General features: G+C 50.0%; 1 protein-coding gene across 5 annotated transcripts; it reads left to right on the top strand.

Moving 5' to 3' along the window:
- The first annotated feature begins 40 nt into the window (after window positions 1-40).
- On the top strand, window positions 41-17,733 carry AKAP8 (A-kinase anchoring protein 8). 5 transcript variants are annotated; one of them, XM_060144578.1, is made up of 14 exons: window positions 41-203; window positions 2,748-2,786; window positions 4,205-4,237; window positions 4,757-5,033; window positions 5,483-5,966; window positions 6,473-6,602; window positions 6,845-6,891; window positions 8,261-8,294; window positions 10,228-10,315; window positions 12,064-12,205; window positions 12,574-12,667; window positions 13,107-13,237; window positions 14,410-14,505; window positions 15,991-17,733. In XM_060144578.1, the coding sequence occupies exons 1-14, from the start codon at window positions 185-187 to the stop codon at window positions 16,471-16,473; spliced, it is 2,097 nt and encodes a 698-aa protein (XP_060000561.1). In that variant the 5' UTR covers window positions 41-184; the 3' UTR covers window positions 16,474-17,733. The 5 variants fall into 5 exon arrangements, with proteins under 5 accessions (XP_060000561.1, XP_060000563.1, XP_060000562.1 ...); XM_060144580.1 differs by having other exon boundaries at window positions 51-203; window positions 4,757-4,851; XM_060144577.1 differs by having other exon boundaries at window positions 170-203; window positions 2,736-2,786.
- The last annotated feature ends 221 nt before the right edge of the window (window positions 17,734-17,954 follow it).

Below are 17,954 nucleotides of genomic sequence, written 5' to 3'. Positions count from 1 at the left end.
CAACAACCGGAAGGCCAGCTGGGGTGGTAAGGGCGGTCCCGCTGTGAACTCCAGCCAATGGTAGCCCGTGGAAGGGGTGACACATGCGTCTGGTCTACCAGTAGAGGACGGCGGGAAGTGCGTTGGGCGCATGCGTCCTGTGGTGGCTTAGAAAAAGGAGCTGCTGGCGGGCCGAGCTGAAGACATGGAGCAGGGCTACGGAGGTTAGTGTGGGTAACTCAGTGCGGGGTGGGACCGGCAGGTGGTGCCCGGGCGGCATGGCCACCACCACGCAGAGGGCTGCGGGCCGGGGACTACACCCGAGCGCGGTTACCGCAGTCCGGCCCTGCGGCGAGGCGGCAGGGGCGCGCGCGCGCAGCTTATTGGATCTCGGCCCCGTCGCTCCCGGGGCGCTGCGTGCGGATTGGCCGACAGGGCCTGAGGAAGTTGGCAGATTTCGGCGTGCCGACGCTGCGGCGGGCTTCGGGGGGCGCCTCAGGCGGTTGGGGCAGTTTCAGTTCCTTAACCCTGGCGGGGTTGGCCGGGCCCTGCGGATCCTCGCCGCTAGCAGGCTTGCTGTCCCTTTTGGAAGACGCCACAAAATGGCGGCGCCGGGGGGCGGAGCTATGGCGCGAGTTTGTGGGGCGCGGGGTCTTCGGCCGGGAGCCGAGGTGGAACCGCTGCCTCTTTCCGGGCCGTCGGGCCTGTCCGGGGACCTGCGGGGCTTGGCGGGGGTCTCCGCGCGGCACACGTGATCTGGGGCGCCGGTCCCGGAAGCCGTATGGGCGGCGCAGGTTTGGACCCCGCCAGGCCCGCGGTGCAGAGCAGCGGGGCCTAGTGCGGCCTCTGCAGTGGTTAGCCTCACTGGGCGCCTACCGCGGACCTAGCTCGTGCAGATCGGGGACGACACATTTAAGGGTCAGATGCGGGGTATCTTGGTCAAAGCTTGGAAACCCGATGAGCTTTGGGGTCGTGACAGATTGGGGGCTTTCCTTAAGGCAGTCCTTTGTGGTGGCCTGGAAACGCCAGAGGGGCTGTGTGAGAGGGAACGTGCCCTTACTCACTTGGGTCTTAGGGCCTGCGGCAGGACGGACCTTCTTGGGCGATCTGCTCTCAGTCTTTGGAATCTGAGCCTCCTGGGAGGCCTTTGCTCTATGCTGGAAGCCGCGTTTGCCCGCAGGGAACAGTTGGAATATGCAGGGTTGGTCTTGACCCGGCGCAGATCCCTATTCAGGTGTATGAGGTTCGAGAAGTAAGCGATCTGATCATGGCTGCCGCAGCGAAGGCGCATGTTTTGAAAGGTGGCAGCATTAGCAGGAGGCCAGCAGCAGGAATTGCAGAGAAGCAGAGAGGTCCTGAGGTGCATGGTGTGCTTGTGGCTCTACCTGGTACTCCTGTCTTTTCTGCAGTGTGACTGGATCTCACTCTTCTTTATCTGCCTCCCTACCAGAGTTTTCAGTTAGTAGTAATTCTGCTTTATGCATGCCCTTAGCTTGGAGAGGTCACACACACACACACACACACACACATCTTCCTGCTTACTTAAAACCTTTTCAGACTCGGTTTAGATGCAGAGGCCTCCCTGAATCCTTCTGTAGCTTTTCCATCTAGAGTTATTTCCTAAGATTTGTTGAGGCTTAAGAGTTACTGTTTGGCCATAGGAGGCACCTCGATCTGGGTCCAGGTCCTTGTTCTCCTCAGCTCCATGTTCTTGGGCAAGTGACTTATCCTCTGGAGTCTCTGTGTACGACAGAGTAAGTAGTACCTATCTCAAGGGTCATTGTGAGGTTATGTGAATACCACATGCTCCTTAGTTAGACCAGTGCCCCACAGTTGGTCAGTTGCTGTTAGAATCACTGCTTTTCTGCTGCACAGATGTGGAAAGCTGTGTGACATGGGGAGGTCGTAACCTTCAGCAGGGTGACTTTGGATCAAGTCCCCTAACCTCTGAGCCTTAGCTCCCACAACATCTCTGAATGTCATTCTCTGAATGTCACAACTAATGTGTGCTGAGTGCCCGTCGTGTGTTGCATACAGTAGGCACTCAGTGGTTTGGGTTGTCCTGGTAGGAGAGAAAGGATGTATTTGAGAGAGAGGAGGCTTTGTAAAGGTGAAGTCGTTTGACAGGTATGAATGGTTGCCCGTGCCCAGCTCTGTGCCAGGCTCCAGGGACACAGACGAAGCAGGGCTAGACAGATGCTATCATGGGAATGTCTGGAGGGGCAGAGGGAGCCACCACAGAGAGGAGTGCAGTCTGATGCCTTAGGGCCAGGCTGAAGCCCTGGGACTTCAAGGCCCAGCGGAGCATTGGACGGTTCAGAGTCACACAGAAGCGAGGCCTAGAGAGGCACAGCTGTTGTCTCCAGATTTTCGAAGTTTGTTCTCAGTTGTGGGATACTTATGGCTGCTTGGGGTGGGGGCGGGGGACTGTGTCCTAATGATGAGCTAGCTGGTGGCTGGTTCTGTGTCTTCCTCAGCTGCGGGTTGAGGCTTAGGTCAAGGTCCCTCCTCAGGCAATGGACAGAACTGTCCCGGAAGCCCATCCACCTCCTCTTTTTTCTGCTTTGACCTCAGGCAGGTGGAGTGTGATAATGCAAAACCCAGCTGTGGGATGACATTTAAGGAAACATTGTTGTGGTTGTGCTGCCTTCTTGTAAGGCTGGCACTGAACTCCTTCAAGGAGGTTCTTTTATGTTCCTCAGAGCATCTCAGAAGCACTTGTTCTCTGGTATGACACATATGACCCTAACTCACAGATCTGTTCACAGGCTATGGGGCATGGAGTGCTGGACCTACCAACACCCAGGGTAAGTGGGATGGACCTGCTTTTCAGGGAGGCATGGGCTACCCACCCCCCAGCACCAGCATGACATAGCTGGGACCAAGAAACCTTTTTTGTAAAGGGCCAGATAGTAAATTTGGGGGCGCTTTGCAGGCTACATGGTCTCTGTAGAGCAAAAGCCACCATAGACAGTTTATAAACAAGTAGGTAGGCCAGTGTGCTGATAATATTTACTTAAAGACACTGGAATTTGCATATCGTATGATTTTCATGTGTTGCGGAATAGTCTTTCTTTTAACAACTTTTGTTGTTTAATTCTAAGTAAATAACCGAGGGTATAACGAAAGGTTTTTATAATTAATAGACTTTATTTTTTAGTAGCTTTAATTTATAGGATTGAGCAGATAGTGCATAGAATTCCATACACTCCCCCTACCTTCACCCCAGTACAGTTCCCTTATATGTTACAATTTATAAACCAATGTTGATGTATTGTTATTAACTATAGCCTAGAGTTTATATTAACGTTAACTCTGTTAAACAGTTCTATGAGTTTTGACAAATGTGTAAATGATGTGTCTTTTGTCAAAATTCGTATGCTATGAAGTATTCTTTTGATTGTTTTTTTTTCTTTCCTGACCATTTAAAAACATAAAACCCATTCTTAGCTTGCAGGCCCTACAAAAACTGGGCTATGGACTAGATTTGGCCCGTTTGCTGACCCTGCTTGTGAGTCTATATCATGGTGCTAAGTGTGTCTGAAGTACCAGAATGTGCTTTTTGGTGGGCGAGGTTTTCTTCTTTTTGCCAGCATCTGTTTCAGGGGATGGGATGAGGGTTTACTTTGTTTTCTGAGCCTGGAGCTTGGCTCTAGCACCACTAGGAGCAGGGTGACTTTTCTGCCCATCACTGAGTTTCCCAGGAGGAGGTCTGTGTTATTCAGGCACATGACGACCCCTTGCTCAGTTGAGTTAGGGACATGATTTTCCACCAGTGCACTCTCCGTGCTGTTGGCAGTGCCTTAGTTCTGGCTCCTGGTGAGAACTGGCACTTTAGAAGGGCTCTCTACCTAGGGACCTGGCCTGGGCGGCCTCTTGGCTGGTGGCCCACGCTGGACAAGCTTCCTGGAAAAAGGCTGCTGTGTCCTTTCTGTTGCCCTAATGGAGGAGATCAGGCTTGCTTAGGAGAGAAGCCCTGACTGTGCTCCGCTGAGTGCTCTGTAGGAAACGAGTTTTACAGCTAGTGGATTGCAGCCTTTCCTGGCCATAATGGGCAGCCAAGGGTGCCTCCTGGAGCACTGACATAGCCACCCTCAACCCTGGCCTGTGCATAGTGGATGAGGCGATAACTGTTCTTCAGCGCCCGGCTGTGGTGGGGGGAGGGGATGTGTCTCAGATGCCTTTGTTTTGCAAACAAAACTCGTATGTTTTTGTTTCTTCTAAGGTGCATATGGAACTGGTGTGGCCAGTTGGCAAGGTAGGCCCTTCTGGGGGTCCATGGGTGGGTGAGTGGGCCTCCGATCAGCTACCTAGAGAGGCTGGGGTGCAGGGATCCCCAACTTCACTCCTAGACGTGCTCACAGCTGTTGTGAAGGCTCAACAGACTGGACCTGAGGTGTTGAGGAGGGCTGGGGGGCAGGCCTCCAGGGGAACTTGCTGGATATGGGGGGTGGGGAGAGTTGTGGTTGTATTCTGGGAGCAGCAGCTCTTTGGTGGGTCTGTCAGTAGTCCCAACTGCTGGCTCCTGGGCTCTCGCTTTGAATGAGAAGCAAGTCTTAGGATCTGGTTGGTATAGAAAACCCATTGCTCAGAGTTGAGGCCGTGCCCCTGCCCTCCTCCTGCTGCCTCTTGGCAGTGTTAGGGTAATGCCAGAAGCACCTGGACCCATGACCCTTTTCCTTCTCCGTGGGCAGCGGGTGCTCCTCCCCAGACTTGTCCACCATGGGCTGGCCTTGTGGCTGCTGAGATCTGATTTAGTTTTTCTTCCCTCTGTCAGGTTATGAAAACTACAATTATTATGGTGCCCAGAACACCAGCGTCACCACAGGAGCAACCTACAGCTACGGCCCAGCCTCATGGGAGGCCACCAAGGCCAGTGATGGCCTGGCACCTGGGGGCCCTGCCATGCATATGGCTTCTTATGGCCCAGAGCCGTGCACCGACAATTCCGACTCCCTCATTGCCAAGATCAACCAGCGTTTGGACATGATGTCCAAGGAAGGAGGCAGGGGCGGGAGCAGCGGCAGTGGGGAGGGCATGCAGGACCGGGAGAGGTGATTATAGACCTGAGCCCTTCCCGGGGGATCCCGCATGCCCAGCTTTGTGTAGACGGGAGTGGGCACCTGCTCTTCCAGGGAGGGCTCTTCTCCAGCTCCCTCCTGAGTGTAGGATAGATAAATTGAGCCATTGTTGGGGCCGAGGCATGTAATAGGACTTGCTGGTTTCTTGAGTGGTGGGGCTTAGGGCATGACTGTTAGCTAAACTATGCCAGACTCCTTATTTCTGTTTCAGGCGCCTAGCAGACTCTCCCCATTCCTGTGGCCAGGGCTTCAGGCCCCTTTTCAACAGTGTTTGAAAGGGATTTTGGTCTGTTTTATTTCCTGAGCATTTAGGAGGGATGCGTGGTGGTTTGGCTTTGCTGTTCTGAATATAGGGAAGTCAGCTTTGCAGGAGGCGTTGAGGTGCCCGGACAGTGTGGTGATGGGTTGTGCTTTCTTTGCAGCTCCTTCCGCTTCCAGTCATTCGAGTCCTATGATTCCAGGCCTTGCCTGCCCGAGCACAATCCTTACCGCCCCAGCTACAGCTACGACTATGACTTTGACCTGGGGCCCGACCGCAATGGTGGCTTTGGTGGTCAGTACAGTGACTGCCGGGACCCAGCCCGTGAGCGGGGCTCCCTCGATGACTTCATGCGGGGCCGAGGCCAGGGCCGCTTCCAGGACCGCAGCAACCCCGGCACCTTTATGCGCAGCGACCCCTTCATGCCACCTGCAGCCTCTTCTGAGCCTCTTTCTGCTCCATGGACGGAAATGAACTATGTGGGTGGGCGGGGCCTGGGAGGCCCCTCCGCCAGCAGGCCTCCACCTTCCCTCTTCTCCCAGTCCATGGCCCCTGACTTTGGCGTGATGGGCATGCAGGGGGCAGGTGGTTATGACAGCTCTATGCCCTACGGATGTGGCCGGTCACAGACCCGGATGAGAGATCGGGTATGCCCTTGCCAAGTTCTCATCTGCCTTATTTGCTTTTCCTTTTAAATAGCTTTGTCTGTAAGATTCACTCATATTTTAAAATGCACTTCAACTTTTAGTAAAAACGTACAGAATTGTGCATCCTTCACCACCACATAATTTTAGAGCGTTTCCGTCATCCCAGAAAGAAACCTCTGTTATTAGCAGTCATTCCCCGTTCTCTCCCCCAGCCCCTGGCAGCCACTAATGTACTTTTCTGTCTCTGTAGATTTGTTTTTTCTGGACGTTTCATATGAATGAAGTCATATAATACTTGGCCTTTTTTGTCTGGGTTCTTTCACTCAGCATAAAATTTTTGTGTTTTGGTTGGGGTGGGGGCGTCCAACCATGTTGTATTTCTTTGCTTTCTGAAAAGACCTTTTCTGTCCTTGTTCTCTGATCTTACAACCTCTTTGTTCTTCATTTCTCTGGGGTATGTTAACCGTCCGAGTAAGCAATGCATTGGAATATGCTTTTGTCTGTAGCCTAGGCGGAGAGAGTTTGATCGCTGCGGCCCAGATAGCTTGGGAAGGAAACGGAAGCAGTTGCAGATTTACGATGAGCCAGACACCAAACAAGCCCGGGCTGACAGTGAAGGAGATTTTTCTGAAAACGGTATGCCCTGGGGCCAGTAGGCCCAGCTGTGTATGAGTCAGTTGCATGCTTGGTGTTCTGCCTGCCTGTCTGGACAGGGGACACACAGGAACTCAAGGGCTGTGTGTGTCACCTGCACTCTCAAAATCCCCACTGTAGTCAGGACAAGCGCAGTCACTCTGGACAGTGAGTTTGGGAGGTGAAAACAGGGAGTGGGCCAGCTGCCGAGGTGCTGACTTTACCTATTCCTTTGTGTTTGGTAGATGATGGAGCTGGTGACTTCCGGTCAGGAGATGAAGAATTCAGGGGTGTAAGTTCGCCTTTACTCATCAACCTCCAGTGTCTCTAGTGTGGGATTTTTTCCTTACTTTAGTGTCTTCCTTACAAAGAGGCAGAAACAGTTGCTGTGGTAGATTCAACTCTACCTCATGAGTAGATTTTTTTTTTTTTTTTTTTGCGGCGCGGGCCTCTCACTGTGTGGCCTCTCCCGTTGCGAAGCACAGGCTCCGGACGTGCAGGCTCGCGGGCCCAGCCGCTCCGCGGCATGTGGGATCTTCCCGGACCGGGGCACGAACCCGTGTCCCCTGCATCGGCAGGCGGACTCTCAACCACTGCGCCACCAGGGAAGCCCTCATGAGTAGATTTAATAATCAGATTTGCAGCTAGGTTTCTAAGAGTTTTCCACTTGCAACAATCCTTCTTTTCTTGAAGACCTTCCCAGCCCTCTCCCCAGCCATACCTGTGTCCTCGCAGTGATGTGCCTAGCTATACACGTGGTAACTGCAGTGGCTGTGTAGGCTGAGGCTTTCAAACAAGCGCCGAAGACTCATTTGCTGCCAGCTCTGTGCTGGTGCTGAGCTGCATCCTTGTCATTCAACTCTCAAAACCAGTCATGGGAGATGGGTGTTGAAGGCTGGCTCTTAGCCAGGACCATGCACAAGCACCTGGGGAGCAAGCCTTCGCCACCTCCTGCAAATTCTGATCCAGGTCTGGGGTAGGGCCTGGAAATCTGGGTGTATGAAGGCTTCATCCAGGTGCTTCTGATGGTCAGACGAGTTTGGGGAAGGGGAGGAAGGGGCAGGATACAGTGAATTTTCAACTTTTCTGAGGGTCTTGCTTGCTCCATGTCTAGGTTGCTTAGATCTTGAGTCTGAAAATCTCTGCATATCTGCTGATTGCTAATTTAATCTTTAGCTTAATGTCTAAGGAATGGCCTCAGTTTTAGTTTTCAGTTAGATGAGTTGTTTTTATCTATACCTGGCTTGTTATAACGTAAACAAGTAGCTGGGAAACTTCATAAAGCCCATTTTCATTAAAGAGTGCAGGAACTAGCTTCCTACAAATCGAGGTTGCTTAACACAGTTGATGGATGGGCTCTTGGTCTTCCCATGTGCAGAACCGTTCACTTGCCAGAGGTAGTTCTCTAGCTTTAGGAAGAACTAAAAGCTGGACTGTGTCTTTAATAAAAAAGCAAGTTAGTCATCATCACAGAATCTCAGAAGGCAACCAGGACTAGTGAGAGGACACTCAGGCTCCATCCCATGGCCGTGGAACTTGTCCTGACACATTTTGGGGGTGTTCCTGGTGGCACAGCGACCACCAGGTGGTGGCAGGGTGCTGGGCTGGTCGTGGAGAGTTCTAGAAATTCCACCTCACGGTCTGACTTTGTGCCTTTTTAGGAGGACGAATTCTTCGAATCCGGGAGGCAGAGAGGTAGGCATCACCCAGCATCCCTTTGAGCTTTCCTGTGTCTGCCCAGCTACCTTGCACTCACTGCCTAATGCCCAGGCGGGCTGGGTTTCTGAGCGAGCCCAGGGCCTGGGTGGAGGGGCTTGTGGCTCAGGGAAGAAGAGGGGCCCTGCCTGCAAGGTGGGCCTTAGCCATGCCAGTCACCCCGAGGCTTTGCCTTGGAGTTTGGAGCAACACTTGCTGGAGACAGGTCTGTTTGCCTCGCTCAGTGCAGGCTGCAGAGGCAGGGGGAAACTCATCTCTGGGTGTCTGCAATAGCTCGCAGTGGTAGGGAAGGGAGAGTCTCAGAAATGCAAGAGAGAACAGAAAAGGCGCCCTCCAGCTTGTCTTCTCTGCTCCCCCCTTGGCCAGTGCAGGTCCCTGTACTGTTCTCTCCTGGGCTTCATTCTGTCCACAGTTCCCTTGCTTGCCAGGCCAGGGCCATGCTCTCAGCCTCTGTGGTGGGGACACTGGCACGGCATGGGGCAGAGTTCAGACACCTGCCTGGGTGGGGAGCTCGGGAAGGGGGGGGACAGTCGGGACACTCAGGCCCAGATCCTCCAGAGGCAGTCACTGCTCAGCAGATCTCACCAGTTCGAGCGAGGGAAACCTAAGAGACCAAAATAAGCAGCAAGAACAGAGCAGTGCTAAGCCCTTCAGGGGGATGTGGAGAAGCAGCCACTTGTTTCTTTTCCTGTTCCCATGGGTCTGTCCATAGCTGGTTTCCCCTAAGAATCACAGGCTGCCTCCTGTGTGACTCTGCTCCCGTAAATTCTGAAGGCCCCTGGCTTAGATGCTCCTTCTCTCATATGTTCAGGTTTAGCCAACCCTCTGAGGTCCTCCTGCCCTGTTTATTGAGGCAGTTAACGTTTATAGCATGGGACCACAGAGAGCATTTTGCAGCTCATGCAGCGGGGTAAATGCTAAAGCAAAGGTGACGTGTTTATTGCGCGCAGGTCCTGCTACCTACCCGGGATGACTTTGCTATTAAACAGCAGTAATAGTTTCAGGCAGTGACCTCTTGCCAAATATCCCACACGCCCTTTTGAGAGGCTTCTGAGCAGCGCACGCCGGTCGCCATCTTCGTGGGACAGTCTCGTGACTGGCATCAGGGGTAGGGGTTACAGTTCAGATGCTTATCCAACCTTTTTTCAGTGTCTGGCCCTGGCCCTGAGCCGCGGTGACCTGGCCTGGCCTCGCCTCATGCTGGGACTCTGGGCTGCACAGCTCTCAGAGGAGCTCCCACACTGGCCCCACGGGATGGACGGAGGACCAGTTGGTCTCTTCCCATTTTTATTTCTGGGATTGCTTCCCACATATTCTTGGGAAAGCCCTAGATTGACGGTTTTTGTGAGTGGAAGATAGAGTTTGGGCCACCAGGGATTGTCAGACCTGCTAAGGCCCTAGTTCAGAGGAGGCCAATGGGACAGTTGTCATGGTCCACCTAGAGGTGGGACGGAGGGCAGCAGAGTGGCTTGCTTTATTTTCTGAGGCCTTCCAGCTGCTGCCTCTTTATCTGGGAAGAATTGCTTCTCTCTCTCCTTAAGTAACATTGGGAGAAGACCCAATTGTAGGGTGCTGGATTAGAAAAGCAAGATAGGGAAGGACACAGAGAGCAGGTGGGCCATGGTGTGAGTGGGATGGGCGGGCCATGTCCCTGGCCCATGCCAGCTTTATCAGACCATGGGAGGAGTGAGGTGACTCCCTTGGGAACTACTGAGGGTTCTCATCAAAGGCCACCCCTGTTGGGAGCCTTTGACAGCCCTTTGGTACCTCAGGGTGTCCTGCCCCCGCCATGTTTGGAGGCCGTGGCAGGGCATGGGGTGTGGTGGCCGAACTGTGGCCCCCATTCAAGGCCCTAGTGCTCAGCTCATCTGCAGGCTCCTCAGAGTGTCTCGAAGGAACTTTTCTGTTGCAGGAGAGAAGGACGATGAGGATGATGAAGTGAAGAAGAGGAGGGAGAAGCAAAGGAGGAGAGACAGGATGAGAGACCGAGCAGCTGACAGGTGAGGAGGCAGGCGAGGTGGGAGGTGAGCACTGTCAAGACTCCCCTGAGCTCATCTGTCATCACTCCACATGCAGGGGGGGGCCTGGTTTGATCTTCTGACTCCAGGTGTATGTCAGAAAATCCAAGTCAGGTCGATGGGAGACAAAACTTGGGAAACACACTGAATCTTATTCTTGCTGGTGGGTCTGTGTGGCCTCACATTCCCAGCTGGCGGCTCTCTTGATTGCCCTCCTGCAGGGCTGTGAGGAGTTCCCTTGCCCCCTGGCTTGTGTCTGTCATCCCAGACAGGTGAAGTTCATTCAGCATAGCTGCCAAGAAGGTGCTTTGGGTCCCTCGTCCACATAAATCCAAACCACCTGTGGAGTTTGATGTGACGATTATATATGTATAGTTGCTACCTTCAAGGTTTTGTCTCTAAATAGAAAAAAATGCAAAAGTGCAAACCCCAAAGGGCTGTGTGCTGTGACCACACCATGCGCCTCTCCCCGTAAACCACAGGTGGCCACATGAGTGCGTGGTTGATGAGGCCCATGACCACAGGTGGTTATGTCTCTATGCACAGGTTCTCTTGATGACTTGGAAGGGAACCCTTGCCCTTGAGGCTTAAATGGGGGTAGTGGTTTCCCTGTGCAAAGAAATGCTTAGCGAAAGAGCTAACAGTAGAGGCTGGAAAGCCAGGAACTGAAAAGTAGGAGTTCCAAGTGTTACACAGAATTCATTGAAATCCTTGTTTTTAAACAGATGAATAAAATGACAGGTATATTAGATCTGTTTTCATGCCACATGGGAACTGAGATGACTTTTTTAAAGGAATCTTTAACATACCTAGTGACTGAAGATCCTCAAAGAAACTTGGAGAAATTGTCATGGGGGAGGTAAAGTTGCAGCAGGGAAGTAGGAACCCTGTATTTCCTTGGTAGCTTACCGAGAGTCCTGCACATAGGGCCTGGGAGATTTCCCCCTTCACTCCTCTTTCGGGGGTATCTGCAAAGGCAAGAGTGTCTTGTGGCACTTGTCCAGAGATCAGAAGGCAGGCGTTGGGGGCCAGCAGATCTCTAAGTTGGCAGGGGAGGACTCCTGAGTGCCCCAGGGCCTGTGCTATTACACCCCAAATGGAGCAGAACTGAGGGAAGCAGCACCCCACTGTGGGGGTTTGGGGGTCTGTAGCGTGCTCTCCCCTTGCCGTACAGCATGCATGCATTTGGTGAGATTTTGAAAGCGCACAAGAAGCCTCAGTTTTCCTTCATAGAACTTGATTGTGATGTCTTTACGTTGAGTCCCATTGGAGAATTGATCTTAGGATATGTGAGTTTTGAATTGTGTGAGGTCTTCGGGAGTTCCTCTGTTGTATTAAATTGGGGTTGCCTTGTATCTTCTGAGTGGCTGCAGAAGGAGACATCTGAGAAGCTATGAAGTTAGGTACTAGGCCCCCAGAGCAGTGGGCTGGAGACTTAGGGAGCTCACAGTTCTGAAAAGTCTCCACCTTTGGCTGTTCTCTTGTGAGCCTTTGGACCAAAAAGAGTGGTAAGGTAGTAAAGTGCTACGTGAATCATTTTCCTGAAATACTTGCAAGGTTGTACTCTCATTCTTAAGGTGGGGAAACTTGGGGTAACTGCTACTCTGACACCCTGTGACAAGTCAGAAGACTTAATTCAGAAATTGCTTTCCCATTTCCATTTCAGTTCTAAGCAGAGATGAGTTGGTTATCTGTGCATCACCGCTTTTCTTTTTGTCTTCCTTCTCCAGGATTCAGTTTGCCTGTTCTGTGTGCAAGTTTCGTAGCTTTGAAGATGAAGAAATCCAGAAGCATCTGCAAAGCAAATTTCACAAAGAGACACTGCGGTTTATAAGTACCAAATTGCCTGACAAGACGGTGGAGTTCCTCCAGGTAAATCACGCTTGGCCTCCCATCACGGCATTTCCCAGATCCTGCAAGTGTCAGATCCCTCACAGAGAAGGGAAGGGAAATAAGAGGCCTAAACTTGGTCAAGATTTCGTTTTCCAGAATAGCAGTGTACAAGTCCCGAAGTCAGAGGGACAACTGAGAGCTCCCGTCATTGTAGTTCCCACTAATTCTGCCCATGGAGCTGCTCTGATAGCTGTCTTCCCTTCCTTGGAGCAGCTGAGATAAGGCTGTCACTGCCCCCCATGGGCTTGGCAGTCACCCTTGGGGGGCTGCCTCTGGTGCAGTTGGAAAATATCCACATGTGTCACCCTCTCCTCATTTCCTTTGGTGCCATCTCACAACCTCTCTAGGAATACATTGTAAACAGGAATAAGAAAATTGAGAAGCGGCGTCAGGAACTGATGGAGAAGGAAACCACAAAACCAAAACCAGATCCTTTCAAAGGTGAGTTGTGATCCTGGGGTGTGTGCTATTCCAAATGACAGAGCCCAGCTCGGGGTGGTTGAGCATGTGACGTGAAGACAAGTGGGAGGGGCGCTTAGCAGGGGAAAGAAGCCTTCAAGTGTGGCCTAATGGAGATGACACCTCTACTGGCAGCTTATTGGAGTGACATTAAGCACTCTGATGTTTTTTTCTCCTTTGAAGAGAAAGGACCAGAAGAATGAGAAAAGTTAAGTATAAAGTTGCCAGGTGTAGAGGCCATTTGTCTGTCTCCATACTCCTTCTGGAGGGCAGGTGATGCCCGTCTTAGATTCTGTCCTAACTGTCCTAACTTAGAGAGGGGCTACAGGGAGAAAACGTGGGCCTTGATGGGGAGTAAGTGGGAAGAAAGCATCACTTGCATGCTGTCCCAGATCCCACAAGACTTGGGTTTTGTCAACAGGGATTGGCCAGGAGCACTTCTTCAAGAAAATAGAGGCTGCTCACTGCCTGGCTTGTGACATGCTGATCCCTGCGCAGCCCCAGCTCCTCCAGCGGCACCTGCACTCTGTCGACCACAATCACAACCGCCGGGTGAGTGCCCCCCTGATGCTGGGTGGGGCAGGCAGTCCTGGCTGCTAGTGGGAGGGGTTCCGAACTTTCTGTCTCTTATGGGGAAGCTAACATCTTTAGGGGCTTTTGCCATATACCGTCAAGTCCATCATTTCATTAGGTGGTTATAAAATGCACCCCAGTTTCTATTAAAACGTGAGAAAAATGTGTTGCTTGAGATTGACTAAATCCAGTAGCTGCAGTTCTCCTGGGTTGAGAATGTTCTTTGTAAACCACACGGGTAAATTCCCCAGTTGCTGAAAAACTGGATTTCTTATAAGCTGAGGCTGAGGGCCACTCAGAGCAGAATGGCCTAGGGGACCCAGGACTAAGGACTGGTTTGATCCTTACTAGCTGATGGGGCCTGAGGCTAATTGTTTAGCTCAAGGCGTTGGCAATTTTTTTTTTTTTAAAGGGTCAAATTGTAAATATTTTCAGCTTTGAAGGCCATCAGGTCTCTGCCTAAAGCCTGCCTAACGCCTCAAGTCCGCTGCTGATGGGCAAAAGCAGCCAAAGGCCATAAGTAAAGGAATGGGTGTGCCCACGTTTGGTCTGCGGGCTGTAGCTCGCCAAGCCCTGGTTGAGCATCTCTGTCTATCGTTGGTTTACCCTGACTACCAAATTGGAGCTACCTGCCCACCCGTCTCCTGGTATTATTAAAGATCAGCCAAAAACCCCTGTACAAATATGGGATTATCATATGAATGTGTCAAGCTCTAGAACAGTCAAATGGTTGCAGCATTCAGACTTTTGCTCTAGAATTTACTTGTAAAGTCAATAAAACTCAAAAAACTGAAGAAAAAGCTTGCCCTTTTCCCCTACTGAGTCCACATAGCTTCTGATCTGTAAATGTTCTTATTTCATCCTTGCTTGTGCACATAGTATACATCAGTCGTGTGCCTGTGCTTTTGTCTTTCGAGATTATCAGACTTTTCTAACACTATTTCACAATCTCAGTTCCGGTGCCTCTCCAGTGCCTTCTTTCTTTCATTATTGGAGCCTAGCATTTGGGGACTTACCATAGTGAAGAAAGATGTTAGTTGTCTCTCTGCATAGGACTAATCTCAGAGCAGCTGAGCGTAACCAGGCTGATTTGTTCTCATGCTTCCCTATGCACGCCATTTTTAAAAGCCCATGTTTGATTCCCTTTGTAGTTGGCTGCTGAACAGTTCAAGAAAACAAGTCTCCATGTGGCTAAGAGTGTTTTGAACAACAGACATATTGTGAAGATGCTGGAAAAATACCTCAAGGTTTGTGCTCAGGAGTCCAGTAGATGGGAAGAGCTTTTGAGATGGAGGATGAACTAACTCTGTGGGTTTGGAATTATATCCAGAGTGCAGTGTTTGGCATTTCTGAGTCTTTTGAAGAATTGAGAGATGTTGGAATGTAGCGGGCTTGGGATTCCACAACTGCGCATTTCCTGAGACTCACTGCTTGCCTAGGAATTCTGGAGTTTGGTCCTACTTGATTAATCTGTGTGATGGTGCTGACTCTCACCATGAGAAACCCTGACTATCCATAAAATACCAAGCAAAACGCTGGTGAGATGCTTCAAAACAAAGCAGCAAACCAAAGTAAATGATAATGGTCCAGGTAGAAGCTAAAAACAAGGTTTTGCGGGCAGAGACAACCAACAATGAGATGGGGAACGAGGGGGAGGGAAGAGCCAGTGGTGCCATACTACGGAGTAGCAGGAGCAGAGTAAGAAAAAAATCCCAAAGAGGGCACCCTAGCGAGGAGGCTGCTTGGAAGAGTCTCTGGTTCCTCCCTGGGAAACATATTTTGCTAAGTGCTCAGCCCCATGACTTCAGCGTTCAGGGCTGGGAGTTAAGATTCAGCATAACCTGACTAGGATGTGTTTGCCCTCCTCTCAGTTATTAACTGCTTCAGTGTTTGACAGTTCATTTCAACCATAAAGGGATAGAATCTAAATAACCGGTTTAAGAACCGTAACTGATCAGTGTTCACTTTGTGGCTTAAACAGACTTAAAGTTCCTGGAGTCAGCTGTAGACTCAAGCTTCTAAATAAGTGTCTTTGTTTTTGTTTTGGGTCCCACCTTGCGGCTTGCGGGATCTCAGTTCCCCAACCAGGGATTGAACCCTGGGCCATGGCAGTGAAAGCCCAAAATCCTAACCACTAGGCCATCGGGGGAACTCTCTAAACAGCGTATTTTAAAACACATTTTCTAATCTGCTAGTGATAATGTTTAGTTTACTTTTTCTAAACTAGACATAGTTTTAGCATATGCTCATGAGAAATTCAGCTTCTGAGAGAGGTACACTTGGATTGAATCCTGACTGATGTTTAATGGCTGTGTGACCTGGCAAGTTAACGATCTTTAAGTCTCATATCCTTCTCTGTAAAACGGGGATAACCTTCATGCCTGGGCTGAGTGCTTAATTGAAACTTAAGAAAGAGCCTTAACTTCCTGTTAAAATGAGGCTTTTTTTTTTTCTTTAATTGGGTTAAGAAAGCCTAGGTCTTTTAAACGTTTCCTCACCATTACATGCTTGAATAATAAGTGCAAAATAGTACTGGTGAAGCTTTTCTGAGATGTCTTTTCTGAGTCTGTGGGCTCTGAGCAGCTGTAGGATTGACTCACCTGGTGTGATTTAAAAGGTTTCTCTTGACTCTGCCCATTATAAAAAGATAAACTCCCAGCAACCTGAGCCTCAGTCTCTCATTTGGACAGTTCTTTAGACTGCACTAACCTGTGTTTCCTCTTCTTGGCCAGGGTGAAGATCCTTTCACCAGTGAAGCCGTTGATCCAGAAATAGAAGGAGACGACAATTTAGGAGGTGAGGATAAGGAAGAGACGCCGGAGGAGGTAGCTGCCGAGGTCTTAGCTGAGGTGATTACGGCAGCAGTGAGGGCAGTAGATGGGGAAGGAGCACCTACCCCGAAAAGTAGTGAAATGCTGGCGCAAGAGGAAGGCCCTATGGACACAGCTGAGACCACTAGTGGTCCCCACCCTGGAGAGCAGCTGGAAGCGGAGGCACCCTGTGGAATGGCACCTGAGAAGGGCAACACTGAAGCAGAGGCTGGAGGTGAAGCTGCTGAGGCTGGAGGTGAAGCTGCTGAGGCTGGAGGTGAAGTGGAAACCCTGGCAGCAGAGTCGGAAGGCACCTTGACAGTCACTGCTCCTGTCCAAGCTGCTGCAGAAGCCGAAGTGGAACAAACTGATGCAGAGTCCAAAGATACTATTCCCACAGAATGATCCTCCTTTCCCTGTTTCAGGGGATGTGTTATATAATGCATTGTTCTTTCTTCTTTGGTTTATAAGCAGTACTAGGGTATATGATGCTGGAATACTATTTTGGTGAAGAGACCCAGCCATTTCCTTCAGAAAAGTGTACCTCACAGGCTTGTCTTAAGAGTTGCGTGGCTTTCTGCCTTGGTTTGAAGGCTGCAGAAGCTGTACATTCCCACAAGTGGCTGTGACATCTCTCTCTACACTGTAGTTGGAATAATAAAAGTTGGATAAGTAGATTTTGGTGACACTTTGCTTGTTAAATACAGCCAGTGGCTGAATGCACCACCACAACCACCAACACCCCTGCCCCCCCCCCCGCCCTGTATTATTTTTTGGTCTGGGAGCAGTTCAGTACTAGGATATATCTTGCTTTATAAAGGATTTTTTTTTTTAAGTTTCATGAATTTGCTTTGGCTTCAGTTTTTGATCTCTGCTTTTGTGGTACACTGTATGGTATGTGGTTCTCCTTCACAAGATGTAGCAGAATCTTGTTAACATGCGATGTTGATCCTGTCACATCACTGAACTCTCAAAGGCCTGATGAATCTGACACACCTGCACCATTAGAAGCATACCTACTTACCCCTCAAGAATGGGAACACTTTGCCCAGGGCGTTGTTTCCCAATCTTTAGTCCTTGGTGAATCACCTTTACAATGTTTTACCTCATTTGTGTTCCACCTCTGCATTACTTCAGGGTTTTTTCGGTTTTGTTTTTCTTTAAGTTGAGTTACTTCTACTTAAATATATTTAAAAAGAAAATTTGATGTCTCATGAATGGAAAACCAGTATAAATTGCCATACATAGATACTATCCGTGGAAAATGAATAAACATTTTATTTTAGATAAATACTGTTGCTTTGGAAGTTTCTGAATCTGTAAGAAAGAAAAGCCAGCATGTGTTAAAGGGTAGTAAGCAACAGTGATACTTTCATATAATCAAAAGAATTGAAAGATACCTCCCTTTTGAAATGATACCGCTGGGTCTGTTTTCCTATAAACCTTTGAACTGTCACATTTGGGGAAGCATTGGCCAGTGGGAAATTGTTAGGAAAGAGGTAGCAGAATACGTGATGAGCATCTGTTGTGTACCAGGTGCTAATTCATGATAAAAATTAGATATGGGCACTGCTCTCAAGGAGCCTTATTGGAGATGTGAGATGAATATTTATGAAAAAGTCAATGTTAGAACTAAAAACAAATAAACTGCTTAGTAAGAAGAAACCGGTGCCTATGAATCTTTTCTAAACATTGTTCCTTTTACTGCACAGATGTGGCTTAGTCACAGGTTATGCGTGCCCTTTGAAGCTTGTTCTCTTGAGGCCAGAAGGTGGCACTGACCATCAGTAGCCTGAAAAAGGATAACAAAACTATGAAACTGCTTTTTTTTTTTTCTTTTTGGCCACACCACGCGGGATCTCTGTTCCCCAACCAGGGATTGAACC

This window comes from Lagenorhynchus albirostris, chromosome 3 (assembly GCF_949774975.1).
Source record: "Lagenorhynchus albirostris chromosome 3, mLagAlb1.1, whole genome shotgun sequence".
NCBI lineage: Eukaryota > Metazoa > Chordata > Mammalia > Artiodactyla > Delphinidae > Lagenorhynchus > Lagenorhynchus albirostris.
This window is presented reverse-complemented; position numbering and strand designations above follow the sequence as displayed.

Bases quoted from the DNA above. Each gene is read 5' to 3' on its own strand.
- AKAP8 (XM_060144577.1), top strand. The intron at 2,787-4,204 runs GTAAGTGGGATG...GTTTCTTCTAAG, and splicing joins TGGACCTACCAACACCCAGG to GTGCATATGGAACTGGTGTG. The intron at 12,206-12,573 runs GTAAATCACGCT...CAACCTCTCTAG, and splicing joins AGACGGTGGAGTTCCTCCAG to GAATACATTGTAAACAGGAA.